The 17,531-nt window shown below is 45.5% G+C and overlaps 1 protein-coding gene across 3 annotated transcripts in view; it reads right to left on the bottom strand.

Annotated features, from left to right (window-relative positions):
• Glt1d1 (glycosyltransferase 1 domain containing 1) overlaps positions 1-17,531 on the bottom strand; it is a 69,296-nt gene that overhangs the window by 39,890 nt on the left and 11,875 nt on the right. For all 3 annotated transcript variants that reach the window (XM_052755494.1, XM_052755495.1, XM_052755493.1), the window contains exons 3-5: positions 12,588-12,693; positions 7,304-7,355; positions 872-908 (exon numbers count right to left, since the gene is read on the bottom strand). In XM_052755494.1, coding sequence (XP_052611454.1) covers positions 872-908; positions 7,304-7,355; positions 12,588-12,693 — 195 coding nt within the window. The remainder of the gene's footprint in view (positions 1-871; positions 909-7,303; positions 7,356-12,587; positions 12,694-17,531) is intronic.

Here is a 17,531-nt window from a genome sequence, read left to right as displayed (position 1 = left end):
GGAATATGAAAAAAAAAGAAAAGTGAAGTTTTGGTTCTTAGGAATCCATTCAACTTCCTGGGCACTACAATGGAGTTTCATGGGCCCCTCAGCAAAGAGACTGGGTGCATATATGAATGCCAGGGACGCCCCATCCTGCTGGACCGGCATCCCACTGGGCGGTACAGACTTGAGCTCTTTGAAGAGACTCTGGGAAAGTCTTCTAAAACATCCGCACTTACTCTACCACACTGGGTAAAGGCTCAGCTTCACCTCCAGTTCCTCAAATCACCATTCACTCTGTCATTTCCTCAGATGGATTTAAGTTAAACTTTTTGTTGTTGTTAAAAAAAACAAAAACAAAAACAAAAAAAAAACACATACATTTCAGCCAAGAGTGATGGCTCATGCCTGTAACCAACACCTAGGAAGCTGGAGGCAGGAGGATTGCATCAAATTCCAGTGGAAGCCTGGTGTACAGAAAAGGGCTCTGAAATAAGGGAGGCAGAGAGAGGAAGGTTGAAAGAGAGAACCAAGTTAGGTGGTGATAGTGCATGCCTTTAATCCTAGCTCTGGGGAGGCAGAGGCAGGTGGATCTCTGAGTTCGAGGCCAGCCTGGCCTACAGAGCCAGGGCTACAATGAGAAACCCTGTCTTGAGAAAAAGAAAAAAGAGAGAAAAAAAAGAAAAGAGAGGAGAACCGAGTCCTGAAAGTTGTCCTCTAACTTTCTCGTGTGTGCAGTGGTGTGTACATGAACACAGATGAGTGAAATAAATGCAATAAATTGTATATGTATTGCATATGCATTTTAATAAATTACACACACATATACATATATACATATATATATATATACACATATATGTATGTATGTATATTTAAAAATTCTTACCTTGACTCTGGACAAAGATCTTCCCAGTAGCATGTGGCTTTTGAAAGGGAAGGAAAAGGGGGGAAGGTTAGTTTGATGATCCAACCATTCTATGCTTTTTAGAGATCAAGATAATTAAATACCCCTTTGGAACCATCTCGAAGTCACCCACAAGGGCTTGTTAGGGGTACAGAGTTACTTCCACTCCTAAAGGGTTTTGTGTCTCTAAGAAAAACAAAGAAAGAAACTCCACTTAGTGCATCCTCAAGGGGGCTGTCAGCAGGAGAGTCTCTGAGGCACAGGAATGCAGCGGCGGCTGCCCAGGCCGAGGAGGATGGGGAAGTGGCATTCGGCCAAATGTTGTCCCTAACTGGAAAGGGGATATTCCTCATCCCTCAGGACCAAGGAGGAGGAGGAAGAAAAAAAGGAGAGAGGACTGGGAGAGAAAAGGAAAGGGGAGGAGGGAGAGATATGAGGTGGGGAGAGACCCAAAGAGCACAGTGGTGGCCAGTGAGAAGAACAGGGTGACCTCAAGACCTAGCAGTGCCCTCGGTGTTTCCGGAATCCAGGCAGAGGCAGGGTCCCTCTTCTGCTCCCTCCCTCCTTCTCTCCCCCTCCCCTCTGTTCTCTTCCTTCTCTTCTTCCCCCTTTGTGCCAAGATGCCAACTTCTCATTCTTTGTGGCGTTCCCTGGTGAAAGGGCACAAAGCCACTAGAGGGCAGAGAGTCCATGTCTCCAGGTCCTGGAGACAGGGGGCTAATAATCGTTAAATGATACATTTGAACACCGAGGTGGGAGCTGGAGAGGGGCAGGAAATCCTCTGTCCCGTGGCAGAGGGGACTCGAAGATGCCAATGGTTGTGGTCAAAACTATTTCCCTGGAGGAGAGCTGTGGGGACCAACACTGTGTAACTTTTTATCTTGTAACCTAAATATTCTGATGAAGGCAGGAAGGGACACCTGAAGCCGGAGGTCACCATTCCTGTCATGTGTGTACATACTACACACACACATACAGGCACACACATACAGGCACACACATACATATATGTTGGGGGGCACAGTGCCACTGGTAACAAAGCAAGGCCTTGGCACTGTAAGGGGTACACATACTGGTCCTCAAACTAATTTTCCAGTTTGGAGAACATGCGGTGGTGATACAGACCAGCCAGGCAGACATTCCGTGGAAAGATGGGGAGCCAGCCACAGGTGTGAAAAAGAGCAGCTTCCGTTCTAGAACACTGAGGTTCACTACAATTTAACACTTTGAGCCACTGGCCCACCAAAGCTTTCGCTGTCCCACTCAAGACACTGTACAGAGAATACGGGTATCCCTGAGGGGATCTCTTGAAATCCCAAGCCTTTAAAGAGGAAGTATTCAAAAAAAAATTGCTTCTCAGTTTGGCACAGTGGTGTCCTGTCTGTAATTTCATCACTTTGGATACTAAAAACAGGAGGGTCACCTCGGGTTTGAGGCCAGCCTGGGCTATAGCGAGACCCTGTCTCAAAGCAAAACAAAACACAATGAAAATCTCCTACTTAGAGAAGATAATAGAGACCTTTCACAAAACAAAAATAAAATGAGGAGCGGAGACAGGCAAGTTACCCTGTGGCACCCTAGCCCTCGCTAGCACATAAATGTGAAAATAATAACAAGCTCAAAGGTATGCTAGGTGAACCCACAGTGCAAGTCTTGGGGACTTGGTGCTTCAGAGCAGGGGCTTTCTCAAGACTGACCTTCCTGCCCACAACCTCCATGCCTGACTTGTCTCCATAGACCTGTGCCATGCCCTGGATCCCAGGCTTATGCCAGGATCCCAGGCCTCTCATCTTCAGGCTCAGAGCCTCTCCATATGGGATTCCATACGGAGGACCATATGTCTATCTCAGGCTGTTTGTTTAAGACGGGACCTCCTGCCCTGCGGTGGTGGTGCACTCCTTTAATTCCAGCACTCAGGAGGTAGAGCCAGGTGGATCTCTGTGAGTTCGAGGCCAGCCTGGGCTACAGAGTGAGTTCCAGGAAAGGTGCAAAGCTACACAGAGAAACCCTGTCTCAAAAAACCAAAAAAAAAAAGATGGGACCTCCTGTAGCATGGCAGAGGAGCACCAAGGTTTTGTGGAGCTGGGGATGGAACTCAGGGTTGAGCACGTGCTAAGGAGCATGCTACCTACCGAACTACATCCAAGCCCAGTTATAAACACCTTCCATGTCTCACTCGGGTATGTTTTCGTGGTGAAACCCCGCCTTGTTTTAACAGTGTTATTTTCTCTCCTTGCTTGGTAAGAGATTTTATACAACAAAGAGTAGGAGAAGGGTAAATAACCTCCCTGAGAAGTGCCAATCTGTGTGTGATCTGCACTAATACAACGTGTGAACATTGTGTGTATGGGTGGTGATTTCCTCTTAGCAATTCGTTACTGTTCTTCTAAAAAAGCTGCAATCAGGAGTCATTTTTGTAATTTCAAAACGAACGTGGAGCCCTGGATTCTGCATCCGCTACAAGAACATTTAATGTGGTTTCCACGTGCAGAAAGTATAATACCAAAAGATTAGCCTTTTTATTATATTAACCAAAGAACAGAAGGTCTTTTTGTAGCTGTGGTCTGGTCTTTCTTTTCCTTTGTCTTTTCCCTTATCTTGTGATGCCTACAGTCGGAGATCAAGTGCTATACCGCTGAGCCATGCCTCCACCCCTCATCAAGTACTGTGACAGCACCAAGCTAAGCCCCAGGCTCTCCTTGGTGGATTCTAGGCAGGTGCGCTACAGCTGAGCCCACCCCCGAACCTTGTCATCCCCTCTCTGCCCCCTTTTCCGCTTTATTCTATAAAAATGGGTCTCTTACAGAGACATGCCTATTTGGGAGCATGTGCCTAAAAGGATGCTGGCTTTTCATATCAAATAATTAGTCATATTAAGTAATAAGTCCTCACAGGTATTAAAATGGAATCTTAATATTCTCTCCCTTCCTCTTAAAATATCACATAAAGCCTTTTAGATTTTTCATTAGATCCCAGAGAAATAGCCCTGAGAGATGAGTGAACAGACACATTCACAAGTCTCCAGGTACGGCCATTTCTTCCCGCCACAGAGTTCACTTGGCAGCTTAATTAATTTTGGGTAGAAAGGGGGAACCGAAAGGGTCATCTTGACTTTTTACACTTGTATTAGAACGTGTATTTCTCATGAGAATCCTAGCAAGATTGTGCTGGGATTAGCCTGTCACTACACCCAACTTAATTACCTCTCTAGAAATAAAGGTGGAGAAAATGCAGGGTTAAGGTTTGAACTGGATTCTCTGCTTAAAAGCACATTTAAATACATTATCTCTGTGTACATACATATTATTATCTCCTTTTTAAAAGTGTGTGAGGAAGGGAGGGAGAGAGGGAGGGAGAGAGGGAGGGAGAGAGGGAAGGAGAGAGGGAGAGAGAGAGAGAGAGAGAGAGAGAGAGAGAGAGAGAGAGAGAGAGAGAGAGAGACTGCGCATGCAGTGCCCAAAGTCGCCAGAAGAGGGCATCAGATCTCCTGAGACTGGAGGTAGATGGTTGTAAGCTGCCACATGGGTATTGAGCCTGGAACCTCTGCAAGAGCAGCTAGTGCTCTTAACCACTGAGCCATCTCTGCAGCCTCCATATTCTCTCTTTTAAAGCCACAAAGTGTCAGGCACGGTGGTAGGGTAGTGGCTTCAAAACCTATCCCAGCACTCGGGAGGCAGAGGCAGGCCCTTCTCTTTGAGTTCAAGGTCAGCCTGTTCTACATAGTAAGCTCCAAGCTAACCAGGGCTACAGGGTGAGACACTACTTTGGAAAAAAAAAGGGGAGGGGGAGGAAGAAAAGAAACCACAAGAGCATTAGAAGCAGGTCCTGTAATCTTTCTAATCTGGGATTACTGATATTTGATCACACTTTGGTAATAATTAGGCAAGATTAACAAGGCTACAGCCTGAGTCAAGCCTGCCTCCAAAACAGAGAACATAAAATTAAAAACCAAAGCTGGCTTTTCCTCCGGGAAGATTAAGACTGCGCTGCTCAAAACACATTATCACCGTTCACAGTCCGTGAATCAAAGTCTCCCCTCCAAAATCAAAAAGAATTCTATAAATACAGCTGAGTCAGAAACCTTTATATTATTTATACATATTTGTACTTGAAAAAAAATCAAATCAAATAAAGGTATTGGGCTGAACTTTATTGGAAAATCCACCCACCAATCCTGTACAAAAATGTGTATTAAAAACAACTTTGCTTTCAAATTTAATAACTATCCCCCAGCCTTTAAGATATGAAAACAAGTTAGTCTCATCTTTTATTAGGTTTATGCCAGTATCTCCTACATCCTCATCCGAGACAAGGCCATCGAAGCTACCTCACAATGTTTTTCTTCCTTAGTGGGTCTTTTTATAATTTATAAGATTTATTTTTAATTATACGTACGTGTGAAGAGGTGTGTGTGTGTGTGTGTGTGTGTGTGTGTGTGTGTGTGTGTGTGTACATGAGTGCAGGTGCCCATGGAGGCCAGAAGAGGGCATCAGATCTCCTAGAGCTGGACTTACAGGCAGTTGTGAGCTAATTGTTGTTGGTGCTGGGATCTGAACTCAGGTCCTCTGAGAGAGCAGCATATGCTCTTCATTGCTAAGCCATCTTTGCAGTCCTCGTTTTTTTTAAATTTAAAAAGACTTGGCTTAGATTTATTTATTTTACTTTATGTGCATGACTGCTTTGCCTGTAGGGATGTATTTGTGCCACATGCATGCTTGAGGCCTGCAGGTGTCCTAAGAGGGCATGAGAGCCCCTGGAACTGGAGTTAAAGATGACTGTGAGCTGCCATGTGGGTGCTGGGAACCAAACCTGGGTTTTCTGGAAGTGGAGTAAGTGCTCTTAACCACTGAGCTGTCTCTCTAGCCGCTAGATGTCTGCTTGCTGGTTTGCTCAGATGCCTACTATTCTTGGAAGAGGACTGTCCAAGCACAGAGCTGGCTGACCCAGGGTAGTGTTTAAATATATTCAGTAGCATATACATATCTGAGGCAGGTGTGGTAGTACACGCTTTTAATCCCAGGACATGATAGGCAGAGGTGTGTGCTCTCTGTGAGTTCTGGGCTAGCCTCGTCTACATAGTGGACCACGGTTATACCCATACATTAGTACACCTCTCAATTCCCACAAAAGCATCTTTTTGCTGTAGATGGTAATGAACACAGAGACCCACAACTGGTCACAGTGCAGAGAATGAGAGTCTGTGGAATCCTCGGCCCTCAAGAGCACAGCTGTATCGCATTCCTTCTTCCCAAGGCTCAGGCATCATTGCAGAAGAGAGGGTGGGAAGACCGTAAGAGCCAGAGGCAGGGGAGAGGGGGTGACTATAAGAAAATAATGTTTTCTTACATAGCAGGGCAGTTGCCTATATTAACTCACAGCAGTTGAGACAATGTGCGTAAGACCCGTGCAAGCTAAAACCAGACAAGATCTCAGCTTGAGGACTGGAGAGATGGCTCAGTGGTTAAGAGCACTGGCTGCTGTTCCAGAGGACCCAGGTTCAAATCCCAGCATCCACATGGCAGCTCACAAACTGTCTGTAACTCCAGTTCTAGGGAGATCTGAGAGTCTCACACAGACATACATGCAAAGCACATAAAATAAAAATAAATGGAGGGGGAGAAAGGCACAAAGTCTCATCCTTAGCTGATGACTCCTAGGAGAGAAAGAGTCCATTTTCTTTTTGCATGTGGCCCCTGGTAGGTTGACCACACTTCATGGTAGTTCCCACATGAAAGAGTATATAGAGGGGCCAACTGGACTGAGGAGGTTTAAAAAACAAAAGAGAACACAAAGTTGTGTGGGTAGGAGAAAGAGTTGGGGGTATGAACATGCGCAATAACATTGTATGGGACTGGAGGGATGGCTCACTGGCTAAGAACACAGTTTTTTTTTTTAAGATGTATTTATTTATTTTATGTATATGAGTGTTCTATTGACTTTTTACCACCAGGGGGCATCAGATCCCACCATAGATGGCCGTGAGCCACCATGTGGTTGCTGGGAATTGAACTCAGGACCCCTGGAAGAGCAATTAGTACTCTTAATCACTGAGCCATCTCTCCAGCACATCAGACAGTAAGTTCTTGCAAAGGACCTGGGTTTGATTCCCAGCACCAACAAGATGGCTTACAGCTATCTGTAATTCTGGCTCCAGGAGGCTCAGGCACCAGACGAGCATGGAGTACACAGATATACATGCAGGAAAAAAAAATACACAAGATTTAATTTTAAAAAGTTTTTTCATACATTGTATGAAATTATCAAAGAATTAAAGAAAAATTACAAACATCGCTAAACTTTTTAGAGTAGCCACAGTGGAGAAAGGCAGCTCACAACTGTGCCATACCGCCACGGCCTAATAGACTTCTTCCCCGTCCCCAGGCCCCTCTAAAAAGACATCGGAAGAACACATACCCACTGCGCCTGTGCTGTGCCCTTCATTGCCTCTGTGAAAGCCACGGCAAACCTAGTCAATGGACAGAGATAACAGTCAATTAGGCTGGAATTCAATTAACACAACTCTGAAGCAGCACTTCCTAACGGCCCATGAGAGACGGACAGGACAAGGTTCCATCCACCGTCATTACTCCCGGTCACTGCCCATTAGGCCCCATCTCCACCCACACCAGAAAAAGTTGTGTGAGGGAAATAAACTCAACGAAGCTCAAAACCCCTTATTTCTCTTGTTCCTTTCAAATAACGCTAGAAAAAAAGCAGAGATTTGAAAAATTAAAGACTGGAGCTGGGGAGGTGGCTCAGTAGTTAACATTTACCACTCTTCCAGAAGACCTGGATTCAGTCCCCAGCAACCACGTGCATGCAGCGGCTCACAGACGCCTGTAACGAGCTCCAGGGGACCTGACACCCTCTTGGACACCCTGCATGCACACTAACATACATTTACATTTTAAAAAAAAAAAAATCAGAAGTCAGAAAACAAAACTCAGTAGGTGACATAGTTAATATGCTATGAGCACTCCAGGACAAGGGTCACGTGACACAGGAACTTGACCAGGGAATGCTGTGTGCGCTATAGTGCCTATATCTGCCCAGGATGCCTGCATGATAATGGAAATACCTACATCTTAAATCCACGGCGTGCACACACATACATTCAGGTTTATATATACAAATACATTAAAAAAAAATAGAAGAAAAAGTAAGTCCGAAGGGGCTCCAGCGCTAAGAAAATGGGGAACCCCTATTTAAGACTGTTTGCCAGGCCAGCAAAGATGGCTGAGCAGGAAGAGGCTTGCTGCCAAGCCTCATCACCAGAGTTTGATCACCTGGAATTTACCTGGTGGAAGGAAAAAAACCAGTTCCCACAAGTTTCTCCCTGACCCCCCACATGAGAGCTGTAGCACGGACACACACACACACACACACACACACACATACACACACACACACATAAATAAATAAATAAATAAATAAATAAATAAATAAATAAATAAATGTATTTAAAGAGATTGCCTTTGCCATGAAAAGAACATTAACAGATACCTTTTAACAGAATGGTATAGAACATTTCTTGCATAGGAATTGTATAAAGATGTTCTTTTTTTTTTTCTTTTTTTTTTAACCAAACCAGATGAGACACACCCACAACTGAGTTATCATGGCATCAGACAGATGGTAGCTTTAAGGATTAATTCTATGACAGTCACACAGAAAGATTTTAAGAATGATTTCAGAGTTGGGATATCTCTAAGTGTCCTGGTCACTCTTAATCACCATCCTGATAGGATATAGAATCATCTAAGAGACAGGTCTCTGGACATACCTATAAGAGAGTGTAATCAGAGGTGGAGCTTTCTGTCCCATATGCCTGATTATACCAGGCAGTCACTTCCCAAATTACCACACAGAGGTTTACATTAATTATAAATGCTTGGCCGTTAGCTCAGACTTATTACTAACTAGCTCATACAACTTAACTCATTTCTATTAACCCATGTACTATGCCAAGGCCCATAGCCTTTACCTCTATCCCATTTTGTATATGTGGCTTATTCTCTGTCTGGCTCGTGACTCCCATGACTCCGCCCTTCTTCTCCCTGTATCTCTATCTGGCTTTCCTGCCCAGCCTTATTCTGCCTGGCTATATATAGGCCAAATCAGCTTTTATTATCAACCAATGAGATCAACACCCATGCACAGCATACAGAAGGATCCTCCCACAGCAAGGGAGTATCTAGAGTAGGAACACAGAGGTGGGGAAACCCACCCTAACTGTGGGCAGCACCATGCTAAGGGGCTGGGGCCCTGGGCTGAAAAAAGGGGAGTGAGCTGGGCATCAGCGTCCATTGTTCTCTGCTTCCTGACTTGGGGACACTACATGACCAGCTGCCTCATATTCCTGCCACCATGCCTTCTGCACCAGGACGGACTGAGTGGTACCTTCAGACTATAAACCCTTCTTTATTTATTATTATTATTATTATTATTATTATTATTATTATTATTTTTGAGATGGGGGTTTCTCAGTGTAGACCTGGGCTGGCCTTGAACTTAGAGATAGATCCTCCTGCCTCTGCCTCTAGGGTGCTGAAATAAAAGGTGTGTACTGCCGCCACACCTATGTCCTTCCTTAAGTTGCCTTTGTCAAGGATTTTGTCACAGTAGTGACAAAAGTAACTGACAGAAACTGTCCTGGATAGTGTCATGTCATCCTGACACAAGCTAGAGTCGTCAGAGAGGAGGGGGCCTCAGTTGAGACAATGCGTCCATGAGACCCAGCAAGCCTGTGGGGCATTTTCTTAATTAGTGATGGATGTGAGAGGAAACAGCTCATTGTGGGTGGTGTCATGCCTGGGCTGGTGGTCCTGGGTTCTGTAAGAAAGCAGGCTGAGCAAGCCATGAGGAGCAAGCCAGTAAGCAGCACCCCTCCATGGCCTCTGCATCGGCTCCTGCCTCCAGGACCCTGCCCTGCTTAAGTTCCTGTCCTGACTTCCTTTGATGATGAACAGCCATATGGAAGTGTAAGCCAACTAATCCCTTTTTCCCCCAACTTGCTTCTTGGTCATGGTGTTTCATCACAGCAATAGAAACCCTGTGACTGGGACAGAATGCATGTCACTGAGTAGCAACCATTCCAGATAAAGTACGCGGAGCTGAGACTCGTATTCCACACTGACCCATATCCAGAGTACAATGGTTAAAACTGGATTGGCAATGAGGAGAAGAATGGGAGATTGCTGGGTGGTGGTGGCGCACGCCTTTAATCCCAGCACTCGGGAGGCAGAGCCAGGCGGATCTCTGTGAGTTCGAGGCCAGCCTGGGCTACCAAGTGAGTTCCAGGAAAGGCGCAAAGCTACACAGAGAAACCCTGTCTCGAAAAACCAAAAAAGAATGGGAGATCAAAAGGGACCGCAAGGCCAGGCGCTGACTCAAAACACATCCAAGAACTTCGTACAACACAATGGCGGCAGAGAATGGGTTAAATACACCAGAAAGGTTCCTACCTTCCTACGCAGGATATATCTGAAAAGACGTGATAATGGTAACAGACTGGGGCTGCCTTGGAGAGATGGCCTCAGAGGCTAAGAGCACTGGCTGCTCTTTCAGAGGACCTGAGTTCGATTCCCGGCACCTACATGGTGGCTTACAACCATCTCTATAACTCCAGTTCCAGATGATCTGACACCCTCTTCTGGCCTTTGAGAACATTGCACACACATGGTGCACAGACACACATGCAGGAAAACACCCAAACACATGAAATGAAAGTAAAGGAAAAGCATTTTTAAATAAACCATAACAAGTGATTAGTATTATTTTTCAAAAATATATCCAGAAGCAACATGATACCGATTTTCAGATACATTTCATTTAATTTTGATATTTATAATATAATTGCCAAGCACTTACTCTGTCATAATTCTTAGAAGCTATAAATCTAATCCAAAATTAAAATTGAATACTGCACTGCAATGGGATGAAAGTTTAAAATACTGAAAAAGTTCACACAACCCCTATAGGAAAAAATACACCAATTTAAAAAGTGTTTGATCAAAAATGAAATGCTCATTATAAAGCCAGACAAGGCCAATATCTCGGTTATAGAAACATGAGTTGTGTGGTGTCAGGCAAGAAATCCATGAATTGTGCTTCTCTCTTGCCCACTGGCCTCAATCAATACCCCCCCCAAAATTTAAAAAAAAAATCAATATTTGTTTTAATAACAATGCAATAAATAACCCTAAAGATAATACTGCAAAGATGGATTTGTTCAATAGTGTTTCTAGTAAACAGAATTACTTTTCTTCCATAGGACTGTGAAGACTGAACCATGTAAATAGAAAGGTAATATGTTTTTAGAATGTGCAAGAAGTAATAAGGAACATTCACTAATAGGTCACCTTTTTTTAAAGATGTGTGTGTGTGGGTGTGTGGGTGTGTGGGTGTGTGGGTAGGGGGCAGTGTTTGCACTGTGTGAGTGCAGTGCTCATAGAGACCAGAAGAGGGTGCTTATAGCCTGGAGCTTGAGTTATACTCCAGCTATATCAGGAACCACCTGATGTGGGTACATGGAAGAAAATTCAGGTCCTCTGCAAAAGCAGCTATTGCTTTTGTTATTGTTGTATTTGGGGTGTGTGTGTGTGTGTGTGTGTGTGTGTGTGTGTGTGTTCCAGACAGGGTTTCTCTGTGTGTTTTTGTTTTTGAAGATGTATTTATTTTGATTTTCTGTGTATGAGTGTGTTTCCCGTGTGTACGCATGTGCGCCACATTCACACACGGCCCACGCAGGTCAGAAGGTACTGGCCACGGCTAGTATCTGGGGCAGGGGCTCCCACACTATCCCCACAGAACTCATGAATGTGTCATCTTGGAGAAGCACCACCTGCAGGCAACAGAGCCATGCTCTTGGAGGCTCTCTGGTCCTGGATGGCTGGGAGTAATGTGTAAATGGAGGACTAAGTGCCAGGGTCCAGAATCCCCGCTGGCAACGGCACTCCGAAATGGTTTGCAGAACTCACAAGGCGACAGAGACAGGAGCCATACTGAATAATGAGTACCCATACTAAAGAATCGTTACAAAGATGACCCTTGGGTTGGAAAACCTTACTGAATAATGAGTACCCATACTAAAGAATGGCTACAAGGATGACCCTTGGGTTGGGAAACCTAGCACAAACCTGCTTTGTTCTTTTAAATCATCTACTCAGCCCTACACTGTGGCACATTCCTGTAGTCCCAGAACATGGAAGGTGAAGGCAAGAGCAGAGTTCAAGGTCAACCTCAGCTACCTATAGTAGTCAAGGCTAGCCTAGGCTACAAAAGACTCTCTCAGCATACACACACACACACACACACACACACACACACACACACACACACACAAACAAAAGCACATGCTAGCTGTCTTCCTACCACACAGAACCTTCTAGAATGTTCACGTGATATTACCATTAGGCCAGGTATGACTTACTTGGTTTACAACGAGAAATGGTAGCAAAATAAAACTATAGTGAAGGACAGTTTTGTTTGGTGGGCTTGTTGTTGTTCTGAGACAGGGAACTTGCTTATGTAGACCAGGCTAGCCTTAACTCTCAGATATCCACCTGCCTCTGTCTCCCAAGTTCTGGAATTAAAGGCATGAGCCATCACGCCTGGTAAGGGTCTTATGTTGATGGTGTGAATTTGCTTTCCCTGGTAGGATGAAGGCCCTCCCAAAGCAGAGCACCCCTGGCCTTACCTGGCTTCCTCCAGAACTTTCCCCATGACTTCATTTTTTTCTTTATGATGGGCATCTTCATTTAAATCCGTTCCACCAAAGATGACCCCGAAAGGAATGCCATGACCTGCAAAATGATGACAAGTGGGACAGACTGGACATCAGGAGGCGTCCCGTGACAACTGGCCCGCAGCCAGGAAGCAAAAAAGCAGGAGTTCCCATGACACAGGAGTGTGTGGCTTGTTTACTTGTCTGTTTTGAAAGAGAGTTCTATAGCCCAGGTTGGCCTGGAACTCTCAGTGTTCCTGCCCCAGCATTCCCAGGGCTAGAATTATAGGTGTGCACCGCCACTCCCAGATGTGTGTGTGTGTGTGTGTGTGTGTGTGTGTGTGTGAGATATGTGTGGGGGAATGCATTTGCCACAGTGCTAGGATGGAGGTCAGAGGACAACTTTGTGGAGTCAGTCCTCTCTGCCTTTATGTGTGTTCTGTGAGTTGAACTTAAGTGGCCTGGCTTTTGCCTTTACCTGGGGAATCATTTCACTGGCACAGTGCTGTTTTGGAGGCAGGTTGAACCTGAGCTTATTTCCCTGAAGATGACCCGGGACTCTTGATCCTCAGGCTTCCACCTAGGACGGGCCAGAGGGCTGCGATTTCCCACAAGCGCTGCCACACCCGGTTTATGTCCCTCTAGAGGTTGAAAACAAGGCTTTGCGCATGCTCAACAGACACTCCGCCAGCTGAGCTCCAGCCCCGGCCCCTAGGTGTGGGGTGTTTGGGTGTCAGTTTCATCCCGTTCAACTCTCCAGAGGGATAGCAGACATCGCTATTAGAAACCTGCACTGAGGGCCAGCGAGATGGTTGAGCAGACAAAGGCAAATGCCACCGTGCCTGACGCTCTGAGTGCCATCTCTGGGACCCACATGGTGGAAGGAGATAATCGACTCCTTTTAAGTTGTTCTCTAACTTTCACAAGTATCTCTCTCCAGCGCTACCACCATCCCCATAACCAGGCCCACCACCACCATGACCAGGCCCACCACTGTCGCGACCACGCCCACCACCGCCGCGACCACGCCCACCAACACCAACACCACTCCATACATACAAATAAATATATATACAAAGAAAAAAAATCATGCCAAGTCCCACCCATGGTCCTCGGAACTAGTTTTCAGATTAATTTGCTTTCAATTATATTCACAAAAAGTATCGTTCACCACCATCTGTCAAAGCCAAGCTCACCAATCCTGGGAAGAAATCAAAGAGCTCAGAGAAAACTGGTGACAGGAGAGAGCCCTGTTTATCATCCTCCCGCCGGCAGCTCGAGAAGCCTTGAGGGAGGGGCAGCGCTATATAGACACTGGTACCTGGAAGTCACCAGGCATGGCCCCTCCCTCATGATCACCAGCTTCTAAAGCCAGCCATTGAAACTGTGGGACTCTGAATAGGATCTGAGTGGCATCCCTGGCCCTGGATGCCAACACAACATTCTGAACTGAACTTCCCACGTAGACCTGGCTGGTCCAGAACTCAGAGATCTGCCTGCCTGCTTCTGCTTCTGGATTGCCCCATCACGTTCAGCCTAAAAGTATCTTTGAATTCAGTTCATCACATATGGGCTGTGGTGGCACATCACATGTCTTTAATCCCAGCACTCTCTCTGAGTCTCAGGCCAGACTAGTCTACATAGCCACAGAGTTCCAGGTTCAGGATCATGAGGGAGGGGCCATGCCGGGTGACTTCCAGATACCAGTGTCTATATAGCGCTGCCCCTTCCTCAAGGCGATATGGTGAGACCCTGTCTCAAAAACAAAAACAGTTCATCACGCACTGTGTCTGAGACAAAATATGGAAATAAGATGTCATCATTCAGGGCTGGAAAGATGGGTCGGTGGTTAAGAGTATCAGCCATTCTTCCAGAGGACCCAGGATTCCTAGCACCTATTTGCAATTCAGCAGTCTGTAGCTCCAGTTACAGGCGCACTGATGACCTCTTCTGGCATCCATCCACAGGCCCAGCGTGCACATGGTGTACAGACACACAGACCAAACACTCACACATAAAAATAATAATGGGGCTGGAGATGGTTCAGCGGCAAACAGCACTGCTGTTCTTGCAGAGGAGCCAGGTTTGATTCCTAGCACCCACATGACAGCTCACAGCTGTCTGTAACTCCAGTTCTAGGAGATCTAATACCTTCTTGTAGATTCTGTGGGCACCTGGGATACATGCGGTGCACATCTGTGCATGAATGCATTCATACACGTGAATTTTTTTTTTTTTTCAAGACAGGGTTCTCTGTGTAGTTTTGGTGCCTGTCCTGAATCTCACTCTGTAGACCAGGCTGGCCTTGAACTCACAGAGATGCACTTGACTCAGCCTCCCAAGTTCTGGGATTAAAGGCGTGTGCCACCACCACCTGGCTCACGTGAAAAATTTTTAATTAAAAAAAGTAACAAACATCTTTATAAAAAATATGTCTTCACTCCTGATTGCTGTGAGAGACCTGGCAAAGAGGGAGGATTTTTTTTTTTTTATCTTATTTCAGGTAAGAACAGAAAACTGAAGCTAGGTGGACTGCCTCACACTTGTGAGCCAAGGCAGGAAGATTGTCAGGAGCTCAACCCCAGCCTGGGCTACATAGTGAGTTCTAAGCTAGCCTGGGCTGTAAAATGTAAGGCCTTGTCTCAAAACTCTGAGTGTATTGGTGCCTTCTGTAACCTCAGCATTTGGGAAGAGGAGGAAAGAGGAGCAGCAGGTTAAGGTCAACCTTACCTACATTGTGAGTTCAAGGCCAGCCTGGGCTACATGACACCCTGTCTCAAAAACCTAAAACAACGATAAAAATGACAGACAATTGTGGGCCAGTGAGATGGCTCATCAAGTAAAGGTGCTTCCCACCAAGGCTGATGACCTGAGTTCGATTCTTGGGACTAGCATGGTAGGAGAGAACAGACACCACACAGTTGTCCCCTGACCCCCACATGCGTGCTGTGGCACACACACCCTACAAAATAGATCAATATAATTTAAAACTTAAAGACAACCAAACTATAAGACGTACATAATTTCGATTTTAAAAACAACACGAACTAACAAGCAATTATATGGGGGCAGGCATTTGAATTGGATCCATATGAGTCATGGGGTGTTATCATAGACCGGTTAATCTTGTTCTTGGCCACCTGACCCTATCTGCTTCCACATTAGGTTCCAGCCTAAGGCATATTCGTAAGACTTCATTAAAGCTCTGCAGCCAACATTGAATTAACTTGCAAGTTGTCTGTTTTATAGGCTAGTTAAAGCATATGAAGAGTTCTCAGAATGCACCCTGCGCAGTACCCCAGCTATGGTCTCTCTTAGATAAGGACAACTATAAAGTTCTGTCATTAAACACTTGAAAAATTGATTGATTTGTACACAGGAAAAAAAAATCTTTTACACTCATCCCCAGGAGGGAGGAATAAATCCCTTGAGTTAGTTCAGAGTTCCTCCCAACTCAGAAGCAAACAGAACTGTGACATCTTCATGTTTATTTGAAGCAGAGGTCAAGAGTGGTGGAATTAAGCACATAAATTAAAAGAACAAAAACAAGTTAGGTGGTGGTGGCACATGTCTTTAATCACAGCACTTAGGGGGCAGAGGCTGGTAGCTAGATCTCTGTGAGTTCAAGGCCAACCTGGCCTACAGAGTGAGTTCCAGGACAGCTAGAGCTACCCAGAGAAACCCTGTCTCAAAAAAACAGAACAAAATAAAACAAAAACAAAAAATCAAAACAACAACAACAAAAAAAAACAGCAAGTGGACCAGAGTGAGGTGCAGCAGGACCCGCCAGTCTCAGCTGAACTTCGATGGCAATTTTGTCAGTGCTGATCAAAACAAAAAACTGGCATAGCCCTTTGGCCTCCAGGCTAACCTAGGGGCTGGAAGCACAGACACTCACCTTGCCATCAAGAACATATAATTCTCCTGGTGTGGCGGCGCATGCCTTTTATCCCGGCACTTGAGAGGCAGAAGCAGGAGGATCTCTGTGATACCAGCCTGGCCTACATAGTGAATTTCAGAGCAGCCAAGGCTACCTAGTGAGACCCTGTCTCCAAACAATAACAACAGAAAGGTATGATCAAAGATGGGGCGGCACGCCATAGGGCCTAAATTTAAGGTTGTGAGCACAGAGGAGCCCTACAGTGTGATGCGGGTGGAGCCTGCCTAATCCAAAACTCCAAAATGGGGGGTGATCCCAAACTGGAAAGTCTCTGAGGACTGAAATGAGACCACAAGTGAAAAATTCCACTCCCAGCGTCATAGAGCAGGTCACTGTCACCGGAGAGGCACGTTGAAAATACGGGATGATATCATTTCAGAAGCTGAGGATGCCTCTTAGCTGGCTGAGTGCTTGCCACCCTGTCTGAGGTCCCGTGTTCATTCCCCAGCCCCACGTAACTTGACAATAACACGTGCCTGTCATCCCAGTACTTGGAAAGTGAAGCCAGAAGGATGAGAAAGTCAAGGGTATCCTCTGCTACATAGTACGTTCCAGCCTGGGCTACATGAGACTGCCTCAAATAACAAACAAACCTAAAGGAGTCTAGGACGTGTGTACAAGGGAATGAGGCACATAAATGAACTTTGTATTTTAACCTAGTATTCTCCAAATAGCTCACTACCCATGTGAAGAAACAGAATTGAAATGTAGAGAAGCAATTGAGAAAAAGACGCCAACCTCAGGCCTACACAGAGACCCGAATATACACCTGCCTGCTCATGTGTGCACCACACACACACATACACACACACAAAGAGAAAAAAAGTAAAGGATGGGTGATGTGTACGTGTGCCATCGTGGGAGGGAGTCCTCAGATCTATCAGGTGTCACGATCACGATGCAGAACATGTATGTGCATGCCCTCAGTTACGCCATGTACAGCCGGAGCTGTGCATGAATATATGTATGAGTGAGTG

The sequence above is a fragment of the Peromyscus californicus genome, unplaced genomic scaffold (assembly GCF_007827085.1).
Source record: "Peromyscus californicus insignis strain IS unplaced genomic scaffold, ASM782708v3 Scaffold_2__1_contigs__length_46816999, whole genome shotgun sequence".
Classification (NCBI taxonomy): Eukaryota; Metazoa; Chordata; class Mammalia; order Rodentia; family Cricetidae; genus Peromyscus; species Peromyscus californicus.
Note: the sequence above shows the minus strand (reverse complement) of the source record. Positions and strands in the feature narration are given on the sequence as shown.